This window comes from Hippocampus zosterae, chromosome 9, assembly GCF_025434085.1.
Source record: "Hippocampus zosterae strain Florida chromosome 9, ASM2543408v3, whole genome shotgun sequence".
NCBI lineage: Eukaryota > Metazoa > Chordata > Actinopteri > Syngnathiformes > Syngnathidae > Hippocampus > Hippocampus zosterae.
Genome location: NC_067459.1, coordinates 22,392,249 through 22,407,142, shown reverse-complemented (window position 1 = coordinate 22,407,142; position 14,894 = coordinate 22,392,249). Strand labels below are relative to the sequence as shown.

General features: G+C 45.7%; 2 protein-coding genes across 3 annotated transcripts; one reads left to right on the top strand and one right to left on the bottom strand.

Moving 5' to 3' along the window:
* Positions 1-1,062: 1,062 nt before the first annotated feature.
* On the bottom strand, positions 1,063-14,388 carry rtf2 (replication termination factor 2). The gene is made up of 9 exons (XM_052077016.1): positions 14,208-14,388; positions 13,850-13,944; positions 13,277-13,370; positions 13,054-13,193; positions 12,444-12,522; positions 5,337-5,447; positions 4,812-4,866; positions 2,527-2,592; positions 1,063-2,388 (listed from the first exon to the last, which is right to left on the bottom strand). The coding sequence occupies exons 1-9, from the start codon at positions 14,274-14,276 to the stop codon at positions 2,186-2,188; spliced, it is 912 nt and encodes a 303-aa protein (XP_051932976.1). The 5' UTR covers positions 14,277-14,388; the 3' UTR covers positions 1,063-2,185.
* Positions 6,210-11,471, top strand: gcnt7 (glucosaminyl (N-acetyl) transferase family member 7). Of its 2 annotated transcripts, none has more exons than XM_052077001.1 (5): positions 6,210-6,392; positions 8,755-8,989; positions 9,108-9,840; positions 10,541-10,636; positions 11,084-11,471. In XM_052077001.1, exons 1-5 carry the CDS (start codon positions 6,349-6,351, stop codon positions 11,308-11,310), a joined length of 1,335 nt encoding a protein of 444 aa, XP_051932961.1. In that variant the 5' UTR covers positions 6,210-6,348; the 3' UTR covers positions 11,311-11,471. The 2 variants fall into 2 exon arrangements, with proteins under 2 accessions (XP_051932961.1, XP_051932962.1); XM_052077002.1 differs by lacking the exon at positions 6,210-6,392 and adding an exon at positions 8,616-8,655.
* Positions 14,389-14,894: the final 506 nt, after the last annotated feature.

The following is a 14,894-nucleotide window of genomic DNA, read 5'->3' as shown; positions in this document are numbered from 1 at the left end:
ACTCCTCCTGTTATCTGATCTTGCAAATACGTTGGCTAATGAACACATCAAAGTGTCGTCACCACGCTGGGCTATTGGGTGTCCTCGAGAAAGAAAAAAGAAGCTTACTTCGGTGAACGCGCCAAACTGTCATCTCATTTATACGTAATTGACAAATTGAACCCTGGAAATGACGCCAAGAACAAAAGGAATGTTAAACATCGATTTGAGTTACGACGGTAATGGTAAGATATATGCGCTATCAAATAGTGTGCTGTTACCGCATAGTGTATGTTTGTTATCCTGCAGGACAAACCAATGGGCACCGAATATCGGTTTGAGCCCAAAGGTCAGTCGAAAGATTCTGAGGATGGTTCCTTTCAGGGGGCAAAAGATTATGGATTTAGTAATTTCCTGTTTATTGCCAGCCCCCTTCCTGAAAAAAACAAAACAAAAACAACACTTATAAATGCAGCCGTTGCCTATTATTGACTCAATATTAGTGTTTTTTTTTTTCAGTTTAAAATGATGAATAGAGACAAACATGATTGATAAACGTATACAATAGAATAATTACCCGATCGTAAACGTTTGGATGTCATTGTTTTATTTGCTGAAAAATAAAAATATAAATCCCACGGCAGTGTGTCTTACGTGTCTTGTTGGGACGTTTCAATCTGGCCTGCAGGATGAATTTGAAAGTTAAATAAAGTACTGCAGCGACCCTAATCAAAACGTTTGATATGAATAGAAAACCAAAGGGTCCAAGTGGCAGCATGTGTGTGTGTGTCGGTTATTTAGTCTGTCGTTGGGAATAAACGTCTCGGATAATGAGATGGATGGGATTGATTGAAGGGGACCTATTTTTTCACCAAGGACAGTGCGACAACTACAGACTAAAAACAAGCCTCTGCTGACCTCTTGTGGTTGCATTGGCACATTGCGAGTTAGCTCTCAACGTATTTCACCGTCCAGTACAAATTTCATCATGAAGGCCGTAAAAAAATAAAATAAGAATAATTCATTTATTAATAGGCAGCATATGCTATTGCAAATCAAAAATTTTATTCATGGGACACAAACTACCCAGTAGGTGTTTATTTGTCTCTCTAAAACAACAAGTGAATTCCATATTACGCTCACATTTACTTGCGGCTTTTCTGACACGGAAAGGAAGGGAAAGGGACGTGACATTATTCGGACACTTGCTAACAAAATGCGCCAACACAAACGACGCGCCTCCCTGTTCAAGGATGGTACACAAGAAGATCCCGAGCGATTAATCTAGCTGTGGTGTGGTCGAAAAGGTCGCACGTGGGGCCGCTGGCATTGGAAATATCGGTGACCGTGTTGTGAAAGATGAGATGATCTGAAAGCGTTTGCTCACCTGTCGTGACTTGCACACAATGTGCCACTTCTTTCCAAATCCATTGGGTTCGTTTAATGGGACCCTCTCCAGCGAAAAGTCATCCTGGAAGGCTTTTCACAAAGGTCAAGGGAAAGAAGCGCCTTGGTGAGCTCACACTCACACAGTGACTTGACATCGGACGTGACCCCTTTGACGGCATCCTAGAAAATCACAATGACTCATGTGGTGCTTGACTGCTACCCACGTGTGTGGCATCTGACACAGAATAGCAAAAATCTGTGTATAATTAATGGCCATGATCTGAGAGGAAATTTGATATATTTAGAGAGAGGGAGAGAGATTTTTTTTTTCCCCGGTGAAAAAGCCGAAAAATCTGCAAATTGGTGAAACCACGCATGCCGAGTACACAGAGCTCCACGGTCGTCCATAAACAGGGTGTTACATATTGGATACACACAATTCAGCAGGTTTTTCCCCCTTTAGTTTACTCCAAAAAGTACATTTTTTCAGATCGATACGCGAGTCAAGACAGGTGAGCGAACACTAAGTAATATCATGTATGTGCTGTGTGGGGGGGGGGGGGGGGGGGGGAGCACTGAAGCTTGGTCAATGCTGCTACTGAGGAAAGCAGAAGAAAGCAAAACACTCCTTGCATAATTCTCAAAGCACCTGGATGGGAGGCGGAGGAAGGGATTCATGTGTGAGCAGCCTGGGGAGCCATGAAAACTGTCAACAACACATCAAGAAAAAACACGGAGGTGCCGGGCAACACGCTCGGACCGAGTTGATGTGCAGCCGCACAGGTGCTGGCGTAGGTCGCGTTCGTGTGTGCGAGAGCTAGAAGTGGTATGGCGTGTGGGTGACCCAATTGGAGGTTTGGTCTTTGGTGCGCTTGGCGGAGCTGTGAGTGGTGAAGATGGACTTGAAAGCTTCCGACTTCTCCTCCATCTCTTGGATGGATCGCTTGGAGGCGACCGACGAAGGCCCGCCGCCATTGACGGCGCTAGAGAGGCGCGAGGCTCCCGAGCCGCCCGCCTGATCTGTGTGGGAGAAGAAAGGCCCCCAAAAAATCCAAAGAAATAAATAAATAGTGATGAGATGCTGCAAATGGAACCAAAAATGCGGATTTTGAATCGGATCGAGCCAATAGAACAGGTTGAAATTTCACAGATCGCTACCTGATTGGCTGCTTTCGCCTCCATTTTCCAGAGAGCACTTTTGCACCTTGTCCATTTGTGCGTCATCTGCAGAATGTAAAGAAACACAACATATGTTTCTACTTCTTCTTCAAACAGCGGCACCTTGAGACGACGGGAGACGAGCTTGCAGGTTTTGAAATACGAGCTGTGATGTGATGATTTACTGCTCAGTGGTGGCAGTGAAGTTAACACGTGCCGTTTGAAGCCAAATCCTCACGTTTTTCTGTATCTCCGTCATAATAGCTCAGGGCTGAGGGGGTAATGACCAATCACGGCTCACCTTTTTTCTGAGTTTGGTCACGTGACGTTTGGAAGCTGAGCCGTGATGCACGACACAATACAAGGCAGAGTCAATAGTCACGGGAGCGATAAGAGATAATGAGGGATGAGAAATAATAACTGAAGTGAGCACTCGGTTGAGCTCGGACCTCCACCGCGCAAGTATCATCGTGGCCACCTGCCTCCAGACTTGGAAAAATCCTGAAAAACAAGCTTCCTGTTCCGAGCCAGAACCCTGCCGAAAAGATGCGCAAATAAGCAGGAAAAGTCATTTTTGGTGTGGGAAAAAAAATAATAATAAAGAGCTGATAAATGTATTCAAGTATTGTATACAGACATGTAGGGTCCGCATTCAATCTGACGTGTTGCTAAAGCCACAATTAAAAAAAGGTCAAGAGAAGCCATACGTCTGCAGGAAGAGGAAACGGCGAACACGTGGCCTCGTTCCACTGAAACTCTCTTTGTGATTGGAGCTAAGCAAATAAACTGCAGGTGTTTGGCAGCCGAGAGCCAAACAGGAAACCACAGCGGTGGCGGCGCCGAGGAGCCGCGAGGCCTCTGAACTCAAACACGACTCTCTTTATCTCCTTACCTGGATATGTTCGTTTTAGCTCGCTATTGTAAAACTAGCAAGGCTCAAGCTCCTGCAGACATATTGCCTGCGCGTTTTTACATACTCGGCCAATAACGACGAGCAAGCGCAGTATTGATATTGATGCGGAAATGATGAGCGAGGTGTTAGGTCAGGGTGCGGTCAGTTTGATGAAAGGCATTTGAATACATCAACGTAATGGCCCGTCAAAAGCCAACCCCAAATGAGCATAGAAAATTGTTTGCGGCTTTGTTTTGCAAATTTGGGCACGAGGTGAATTTGAGCTTCTGATTTAAGGCTCTGTTCCCACTGCAGCTCATTTCAGATTTTCTTTTTTTTTTTTTTTTGCGCAGTGTGAAAAGTACAATTTTGATTTCTTTTTTTTTTTTTTTTTCCAATTCCAACCCGTGCCTCTTTTGTTCCGTATGCGTTTATAAATGGGACAGGTATGCGACATGTCTGGAGTATGAAGGGCTCAACCGCAGGCATCGGACTTAAACGTCATCGAAAGCCCAATATGCGTCTTCACATGGGCGGGGGAAGAGTGCTCAGCTCGGGAGATGACTACTGACAAGGATGTTAAAAAAAGCGGTTTGTTTGTACACCGCTTCTTGTTTGTTTGTTTGTTTTATTGTTTATTGAACATAAAACATATACAGTAATAATTTGACAGAAAATAAGGTAGATAAAAAAAGTAAAAAGAAAGAAATCAGTCTTCATTCAACACAGTTATTATGTTCAAGGGAGTAGGATGAAGTAAAAAACTTATCTAGTCCTACCCCGTTATGTGTTTATATCTACTAAATCATTTTTATATCAATCAGAAAAGAAAAAGTAAGAAGAAGTCTCCATTAAGGCTCATACTTTACCCTTAACCGTGATATTTTTACAACTTTTGGTTTGTATCGGGATTATATACATCCTCACCCTGGCACTCTTGTGTCAATTTTCTCTTGTATTCATAATGGCTATTACAATACCTTTCTCTATTTATCAACTTAGTTCTGATTTATCATTATATTTAATGTTTAGAATTTATCATTCTAACTCTGATTGATGTAGGTTGTTTGTACTATTTTTTTGAATTTGTTTTTGAACTCAGCAAGCGATTTACTCATTTTTAGGTCCGTTTCGAGATTATTCCACAGATGAACACCTTTGCTAGATACACTTCTTTGCTTGATGTTTGTTCTTGTTTTGAGTTTTTTTGAAGAAGTTGGTACCTCCTAATTCATAGTTGCTTACTCGAATTTCGAAAAACTTCTGAATGTTTTGGCAGACCGCTTCTCACGGTCTTTGTCAGATTTGTCAACCGTCCCGGCCTTTTTTTTTTTTTTTTTTTTTTAAACAAACGGGGTTAAAATGTAGCCTGGGTCGTTTGTGTCACACAAACCTTTTGACTGTGATGGAGTGGACACACTTTCAGCAGCTTTGCTCTTCTTTGATTTCTGTTACAAAACACACACACACACACACACACACGGACACGCAAAATGCATTCATGAGAAACCAGACTACAGACAGTATACATTTTAGTCCTGTACACTATCAAATATTTTTACAACAGGGAATCCTACTGATTATCCTGTCAGATAACGATTGGCTTTGCATTATTGCTATGGCTGGTTTTATCTCTTAAGAAGAAACAAACTTCATTCAAGTTGGACAGAAATGCCCTCCACCGATTTTACTGGCCCACCGTGATTCTATCGTTGACAATTCTAACCGCACACTTCGGTCACGCTCGGACCTGGCTGCCCTACTGGAAATTAAAAAGTTACGAACAAAAAAAATAATAAATCAGTGGCCAAAAGGAAGAAGTACATTGAATAAGCTAACGGTGTCTTGTGTAGGCGAGCACTGTGTCATGTGTGTGAGCCGAATTGTGCTTCGTTTCTGGATGTGATGCGGAGGTCACCTTAGTTTTGGCTTTGGCTCGCCTCTCCTCCATGTTCTCCCTCAGCTTTTCCACCTCCTCCTTTGTCCCATTGAGCACGACGACGTCCGCACTCTGAAAGGGGTCGCCGCACTGAATCCCACACAAAGGGCAAAGGACAGACACGGACCGCGTTACACCAACATCAGACAGTCGCCACACTAAATTCCACCGAAGGATATCTTATTATAAACCGTGTGCATGAAACCAAGCGCAACACGTTGCTGAAAAACATCCAGAAAAGCGCAGCGGCACTTGCCAAATAATTCCGCAGCCTTTTGTTTTATCTTCAAAACCCCGCCAGAGATACAATAGAACAAACGCGGGTCGGGGAAGTGCAACATGACGTGCGCCGAACTGATAAGTGTTAGAATGCGGTCTGACTCAGAAGACGGCAAGACAAATCCGTCGTCCGACACAAATATGGCAGCTCAGAGTAAACCGGTGGGAGGGCAGGGCCGGTTTCTATTGTGTCCCAGGAACACGGGCCCGCTGGGTGTCAACTGTTGCCATGTGCTCTGCGCAACACAGGAGGGATCATGTCAGAAGCTGAGCAAGCACCAAACAAACTCCGGATCGCAGACAGACAGACAGACAGACCGGTGCGGTCGTCATCAACGGATTGGCAACGAGATGCAGCGGGACTGAGGACACGGGCGCCTCGAACTTGAACTAAACGGAAAACATCTGAGGGGGGGGGGGATGCAAAGTCGTGAGTAGGCGACCATGTGTGGGATGATTGGATGAAGGGATTGTGTGCGAGTGTGTACGCGCAAGGTGTCAGTGGGTGTCGGGCGTGGGTAACCAAGCTATTATCTTGATCTCGCGGGTGGGCGGGGGGGGGGGGGGGGGGGGGGGGGGACAAGTGCGTGAGCTCATGTAAAGAGAGAACGTTCCATCCCACTGTTAATCATCGCAGCCGGCAGTCGACTAGATCGACTGCTGCTTCAGATTTTTCTTTTTTTTTTTTTTTTTAACCCTGAATGGACGACTCATGAGTTGCCTTGGTGATGAGGAAAGTCAGCTGTCCTGTCTGAGGTAACATTTTCCCCCCACATTCTTGCAATGTGTATTTTACAATGCATTTCAAACTGAAAAAATAAGAGTCCATCACATGTGAGATTGTTTCATTGACACCAAACGCTAGGCATTGTGTGCTCGGACTTTGACTTGCAAATAAGTTCCTATGTTGAATTACTGGCCGCTCTTATGGGAATGGAAGCCCAAACGGGATGAAATTCGTTCATATCAACTTGTATCGTTTGACTTGGCATTTGGATTTGAAGTTGCAGTGTGGCATTTAAATGATTAAATGATCGTTAATTTCGGACGGTGAGGATGTTGGCTATGGAAATACACGCCGGTAAAGCTTTTATTGGCAGAATATCGTCCGGGCACCAATTAGTTACGGACAAATGGCTGCGGTGGTCAGACGTGCAAAGATACAAACGATTCACAACATATTTATCTCATCGGAAGGGCGGTACCGAAATTTATGGTGTGGCATCGGAACTTTGGCATGTCGGCTTCACAGTGCAGAGGTACCGGGTTCGATTCCAGCTCCGGCCTCCCTGTGTGGAGTTTGCATGTTCTCCCCGGGCCTGCGTGGGTTTTCTCCGGGTGCTCCGGTTTCCTCCCACATTCCAAAAACATGCGTGGCAGGCTGATTGAACACTCTAAATTGTCCCTAGGTGTGAATGTGAGTGCGAATGGTTGTTCGTTTCTGTGTGGCCTGCGATTGGCTGGCAACCGATTCAGGGTGTCCACCCGCCTACTGCCCGAAGACAGCTGGGATAGGCTCCAGCACCCCCCGCGACCCTAGTGAGGATCAAGCGGTTCAGAAGATGAAAAAGGATCGGAACTTTGGTTTCTTCTGAACCGATTCTTAGCTTTCATCAACTGGTGCTCTGTGCATCTCCACAAGGTCTCCAGTAAGGTGTGTTTGCGTCAAGGAAGCAAAGTTTCGCTGCGGGTATGGGAAAGTTGTAGAGCGTGACTAAATATGGGCGACAGACACACTTCACTCGTATGTGCAACATCTTTAAAAACACACACAAGTGCATAATGTTTAAATATAATGTGTTTCCTTCCCTTAAACTCGACTCAACTGTATTTAGAGCACTTTCAAACAGCCATCGCTGCATACAAAGTGCTGTACATGGAGCAATTAACATATACAAGAGTAAAGCAATCAATCAGGAACAAAGATGGTAGAAAGCACCAAACAGTAAAACTAAAATGATGGTGATCATTTTTCTCAACACCGGTCGGTGTAAATGTTTTTTTCCTTTTCTCTTTCAATTGTGAATTGCACAAACAAACACAACGTATTACTATCAATTCTTGCCTTGGCAATTCACTCACTTTAAACATTACCAATTCACTGACCATACAATAACATCCTGAGTTGTATCGTGCTTTCACAACAGCAGCAGCTGTGACAAAGCGCTTCAGAAAACAGTTTGAGGTTTCAAAAACAGTTGATTATGGAAGATATTTTCTTTCGGTTGGCTCGCCGCCACCACCACCGTACCGCTTTTCCCGCACTTTCGGAATTCAGGGCACCGCGATGGAATCCACTCCGCAGAAGCCACGCTAATTCGAGCGCTGTCCTCGGATCAGAAACTCCGCAAAACACTGGTCTGAAATGGGCCGACAGCACATCAGCGACGGAAATAAACTACAGTAAATATGTCAAGTAAATGTAATCCCGGCGGCCCGGTAGTCCAGTGGTTAGCACGTCGGCTTCACAGTGCAGAGGTACCGGGTTCGATTCCAGCTCCGGCCTCCCTGTGTGGAGTTTGCATGTTCTCCCCGGGCCTGCGTGGGTTTTCTCCGGGTGCTCCGGTTTCCTCCCACAGTCCAAAAACATGCGTGGCAGGCTGATTGAACACTCTAAATTGTCCCTTGGTGTGAGTGTGAGATTGAATGGTTGTTCGTCTCTGTGTGCCCTGCGATTGGCTGGCAACCGATTCAGGGTGTCCTCCGCCTACTGCCCGGAGACGGCTGGGATAGGCTCCAGCACCCCCCGCGAGCCTAGTGAGGATCAAGCGGTTAGGAAGATGAATGAATGAAATGTAATCCCCATGTACTGCGAGACGTTATTCACAATGCTCGACTTAGAAAGAAAGTGACTTTAAACTCAACGCGCGGAACGTTCAAGCCTCTGAGTACACTCACTGCACAGAACGACACACTCTCCCCCGAAACATCTCTTTCGAGCAACCAAAGATTACGTCTGGTCGCGTTCAGGTCCCCGTCAGGAAAAAGAGAGCGAGAGATCGCGTACAAAGTCACAAAGGTGAAAAACGGCACCTCTCATTTGCCGACGCCCCACTATCCTACATACTTGTCCTTCTTCCAGAGCACTCACAAGGCTTGTTCCAATTTGGCTTTGCAGTTTCCGTGGCAACGGCGCAGTCAAGATGACAACGAGGTCCATCGTGCGCCAGTTAGGCTGGCTCAAATGCAGCTTCTTGCTGTGCCTCGTGATGAGCGGCAGCATCTTTTGGGTTCTCCGCCTGACGGAGTCGCCCGCCCCGATGCTAACGCCGTGCCGCCCCTTCTCTAACCGGTGTCGAGATGCTCTTCCTGACGCCGACGCATGGATAAAATGGCACCGGCTTGACTGCCAGGTACGGGGGGCGCGGCTGTGAGCTAATTGATACTTGGAGGTTTCTTATGACATCAAATGTTATCCGAGTTCTCGTGCCGTTCCGTTGTTGAAAATCGCGCGTTTGCCCCTCTCGACAGCTGCAAAGGTACGTCACGAACAAGAAGCTTCGGTGCTCAAGTCTGACGCGAGACCTTCACTTTGTCACGAGAGCTCTGAGCCACGAGGAGGAGGAGTATCCGCTGGCATTCATCTTGACCGTTCACAAAGAGCTGGAGCTTTTGCTACGGCTGCTGCGGGCCATTTACGCGCCCCAAAACGTCTACTGCATTCACGTGGATGCAAAGGCGCCACAGGAGTATCGGCTGGCCGTGCAGAATCTAGCGGGCTGTTTTAAAAACGTCTTCCTGTCCAGCCGCAGCGAGACGGTCACCTACGCTGGCTTCTCGCGCCTGAAGGCCGACTTGAACTGCATGGCGGATTTGGCCGAGTCCCAGGTCGGCTGGAGGAAGGTGCTCAATCTGTGCGGGCAGGACTTCCCGCTCAAGAGCAACCTGGAATTGGTGCGCCATTTGCAGAGTAAAGAGTGGCGGGACAGGAACATGACGCCGGGGATTAAGCAGCCGGCGCATTTCCGAAGACGGACAAATGTCCGATACGGGGAGATCGGTTCGCGCGTCGCGGTCATCGGAGGGAACAAAGACCCGCCTCCTCACAACCTCCAAATATACTTTGGGTCCGCCTACTACGCACTCACGAGAGGTTTTGTCAACTTTGTTCTTGAGAGCCCCAAAGCCCGAGACCTCCTGGAGTGGTCCAGAGACACGTACAGTCCAGATGAGCACTACTGGGTGACGCTCAACCACGTCAGAGGTAAACGAGAATGCGTATCAGGTATCCGGAGGGCGATGACATACAACGCCAAGTGATGAATTGAAGTTGACCCAGAAACTTCACGGCATGGCTTTATTTATCCCTTTTTATTAAGGTGTGTTGGGATTCAAACCGCAGAACTAACTGCGAGGCAGACACGCTTCCCACCAGCCAACCGTCGTGCCCATAGTTGAGCGATATAACGTTTAGTTCATGCAATGCAAACATAAGACGTTAAAGCTTCAGTGAGCGGCTTCGGTCGCTAGCCTCGAACTCTGCATTGCAACACTTGTGAGCTTGACGGAGGCCAGCGGCGTCAAACTCATTTCCGTCGCGGGCCACGTTGCAGTCGCGGCTTCTCTCACAGAGGGCGGTGATGCCCGCGACTGCGTAGAAATGTTCATCACTTCCAAGCAGTCATTTCCGGCACGTCCCTTTCAGCGCGCCGCCGCTGACCGAAAAAAAAATAAAAAACGACTCTTGGCTTTGATTCAGTCACAAATTAGATCAAAACATTGTGACCCATATCGCTGCGTGTTTCAACGCCCTCTTCCTCTATTTCTCTAGTAACTATTGTAAAAGTCATTCAATTCAAAGGCGACCTACATTTTCGGTGTCACGGTGATGAGATATGTTCAGCTTCCGCAAGGCGACACGACAATCTGACCCACTCTGCCCGGTTCTCTGTTCCCTCTAAAAGAGGCACCAGGCAGCAACGTGGATGGTGGCTGGGAAGGAGGCATCCGGGCTATCAAGTGGGAGGATCAAATAGGAAAGGCGCACGACGGCTGCAACGGTAATGTACAAAATTAAAAATTTTTTTTGGGGGGGGTGGGTTCTATTTTGGGCGGATTCGTTTCTTGAAACTGACTTGTCTGCTGTCACGGAAAAAATGACATGGCCAACTGGGGGCAGTATTAATACAGACATACAAATAAACAGCTCTTACTACTCGGTCTGCTTTTTTGCGTAGGTTAAAAAAAACACTCCTGAGAGTATTGTCATATATCATCATATAGTCGCGAAAGAAAATATATTGATATCATGTGTCAAAATGCCGCTTTTTGAGATGCGAGTTGAGCTGAGCTCATTACCACAATACAGTGCTGCCATCCCACATTTTTTGGCGCGCATTACGAATACCCCAAAAATTATTCCCGGGTCTGAAAACACTCATGGCAAGCTCCGAGTGTATTCGATTTTTTTCTGCATTAGAGCAAAAACGCCTCCTCTTCTTTTCCAGGCCGTTATGTGCGCTCAATCTGCATCTACGGAGTCGAGGACCTGCCGTGGCTCATCAGGAAAAACCACATGTTCGCCAACAAGTTTGAGAACGACTTCCTGCCAGAGGCACTGGACTGTCTGGAGCAGTGGCACAGGAACAAGTTGCTGAGCCACGCCAGCGTTCCCATCGAGTCGTCATGGCTGCTGGCCACACCGAGCGACAGTCACCGTGACATCGCGGCGTGAGACGCTGTCCCCGGGGGCACGGTGGGGGTGACAAACGCAGGAACTGAAGGGGTGATGCGCCCATTTGCCTTGTACATTGCTTATGATGGTTTCAGGGAACTTCTTGTTCAGTGTACTTTGGTGAAATTGGAAGGTTGCCTGCTTCGAAAGCGGACTATATCTATATATATATTGCGCGTCGTCCCGCATGCGGTCTGTCCTTCCGTCTGTCCCTTTTCAAAACGTACCTACTTCACCGCGCCGCTGCGCGCCGCCACTGCGCCGCTCAGGCAGTGGCTCACTACGATTGCGCGGGCATCTTAGCGAAAAAATGTTGTCTACCCACAAGCATTGCAATGAAATTGTTAGTTATTTAGTAGAGCTAAACATCTCTTTATTTTCGCGATAAGCAATGAAGATGAACAAAAAGTTGAACCAAGCAACAACACTTTTGTGGGCCGAAGGCCCACCTTACCAGCCTTCCGCAGGAACTAGCTGATGAGCCGCCCAGAGGGCGGCGAACCAGCTAGTTCTACATACAGCACATTTGACAATAAAGTTGTACTCGACTAGACAACACTCGTTTTGCTAATAAACGCTGCTAGTTAACAATTAGCACTGGCTCATAGGCGACGTTCTTTAAAGACACACGTTAGCTGATGCGTGCGCGAAACAATTTAGGGAGGAATGCAATCGTGGTTTCAAGCAGCAGTGTTGCGACCCTGTCTTTCGCGTGAGAGTGAACACACGTTGATTTGCTCTTAAGCCATCGGGCGTACTTTCTTTCCAGTTCGGGAACAAAGCTCACATATCAGCAACAGCTGCTCTTTCACTGCAAAACGGCTTCCCTTGTGTGTGCGCGTCACTTTGATGTCTATGTGTGTGTGTGTGTGTGTGTGTGTGTGTGTGTGTGTGTGTGTGTGTGTGTATATATACATAAATTCAAGGCATTGTTCTGAAAGAGCTGAAGCTTAATAAACCTACGCAGTTATGTTTAAGAATACATTCGAATCCAGTAAGCCATCTGACCAAATGGTGCATGTTACTGCAAATGCTGGATGCCTATACATTTCTGTTTGATGGGTGTTTTGTTTTTTTAACGCATATTCTAAATTACAAAACGTCATCGGCTACAAAGGAGAAATTGCATTTACCTTGTGGCAGATTTCGGTCTTGACTTCCTTGAGGGCGCGGTCAGAGAAGACACAACCACACGTGCGCAGATAACAGAACCTGACAACACAAACAATATTGGCAAATTTAGATCCCGCCATTTCCATTTCAAGTGAGACGCTGCGATGCAGATGAAAATTGCATGTAATAAAACCAAGAAGCATCAACACCAGGCAATGGCAACTGTAGTAAACGATGACAATAATACGTGGGCTGATTGACCTCAATATAACTCCACTGGGATCCAATATTTTGCTTATTTAAGGATGGTTAGATACAATATATTTAATTACCAAAATAGTTTAGAATTTTACGTGTTTGTGTTGTTTGAGCAGACTCGGGTGTAGATGCTGTAAATCTTCGATGTGTGTATTTTGATGACGCAAAGCTCACATCGATGAATAGCCAATCTATGCATTTAAGTCGCCCTCACATTGGCAGACGCTCAACATGATGGAAGAGGCTAGTAGACTGAGATACAAGTCCCTGCTTTGTTTTCTCTTTGCACTGTCATCGCCTATCTTCCACTTGTGCCACAGATCGGACTTGAAGCATGGAAGCGTGAATCCGACTTCAGCTCGTTTTCCTTACCTGTGCTTGCCGTTCATCTCGAGTCCAACAACGGGGCAAATAAACATTCCACAATGGATGTCCTCGTATCTGTCTCCTTTCGTGTTCCATCTCTCTCCCCCCCACTCTGGGTTATCGGTCAGGTTAAGTTCTCTAATGTCCTGCAGAAAGAGATGTACAAAAGGATCCCAAAGAGGGGTAGTAAAGCTCAGCAAGTGAGAAAGTAGACAAAACCTAAACATACCTTGGTTCCGCGGATGTGCGTTACAGCATCAGTGTTGGGCCTCTCAGCAGATTTATCCAGAAGGTACTCAATGACAGCATCTTTGTTGTAAAGCCTACAAAAATACAATCACTTTGTCTTAAGTGGACTCAATGTGTACTTTTTAGCGCTGTAGTTGTGTGTGTTTATATTTTTTTTTAAACAATGATCATTATGACACCTCTTTGGCCGGTGCATCCTTGGATTATTCTGTATGTAAGCAGGCGACAGAAAATAGACGGATGCAGGCTATACGACAGAATAACAAGTAGTAAATGAGATACTGTAGTTGTAATGTATGTATTTAAATATCCTCCACTGCTCAATATCATTTGGAATGAATAAAATTAAGAATGTTAAATTCTATCTTTTGTCATCTTTCATTCCATAGTTTTCGGTGGTAATGGAGATTTTTTTGCAGTGGTATATGGTTTCATGATTGGTATCGAGGTGATGTGTACCTTAACACAGGGACAGCATCAACAGCCAACAATCTGGCATTTGGTATTGTGAAAACACTCCGTATTGATGAACAAATACGAGGACATCACTGACCTTCCCAGTTCGCAGGAAACGATTGGACGTCTGAGTTTCTCCTGACTTAGGGCACAGTGCTTCCATTTGGCGGCCAACTCTGCATTTTTGTCAACCTGCGGGGGAGTTGGAAGACCACTTTCAATAGTCACACAAAACATTGAATGGACGCGCTCAAATCCGGCTAATGATGACGCCTAAATCACATTACGAAAGACAAACAAACCAAAAACTAAGCCAAGTACGTCAATTGCTTCCGATATGACAGCAACGGCAAAAAGCATTTTGGCGTTCGGCACTAGCTAACTAGCAGTTAGCAACCTGGCAATTTTGTACAGTATACGTAAGCGAGTGCTTAAAAAGAAGACGCGGAGCCAACCTTCTCGACTTTCTTGGGACCTTTCACCAACTCGTGTCGTTTAGGAATAGTTCCACCATCGCATCCCATTTTGGAAGCAGAGTGGAGAAATCTGAAATATGTCGTCGAAAATGTCAAATCGGGAAAAAAACAACAAACTGGGAGACTTCCTGAATTGAAACGGATATCCGGATCCTTCTTCTTCTTCTCATCCTTTCTCGGGCAGTTGGTAAACAACGAAATGGTGCATTTCCGCCACCTACTGGTTAATTGCGTGGACCAGAATACCAAGTCCGACAGCACGCTCTGGTTCCTGTTGATTTTAAATGCCGAATACAACCAAAGGTACATTTGTTTGGACCAATGTGTTCATGACTAAAAAAACGAGCTCATAAAAGTTGAATTCAGGATTTGATCGAGGCATTTTCCAAAGATGTTCTTGAAAATAACCAAAATCATCAAACAAATTGGTACAAAGCTATGACATTGCACTCATGGCAATCACATTTTTTCTTCATAATGCGAGTAGAGTGGCATTTTTAATAAAAATTGCAGACCATCCGCGATTTGCCTTTTTTCTTCCAAGATGATTTTTTAAAAAAATGATCAGCATCCAGGTAAGAAGAGTCCCTTATCAATCGCATTATTTAAAATAATTATTTTATTTTATATACTGTATATAGATATATATGTATATATGTGTGTGTA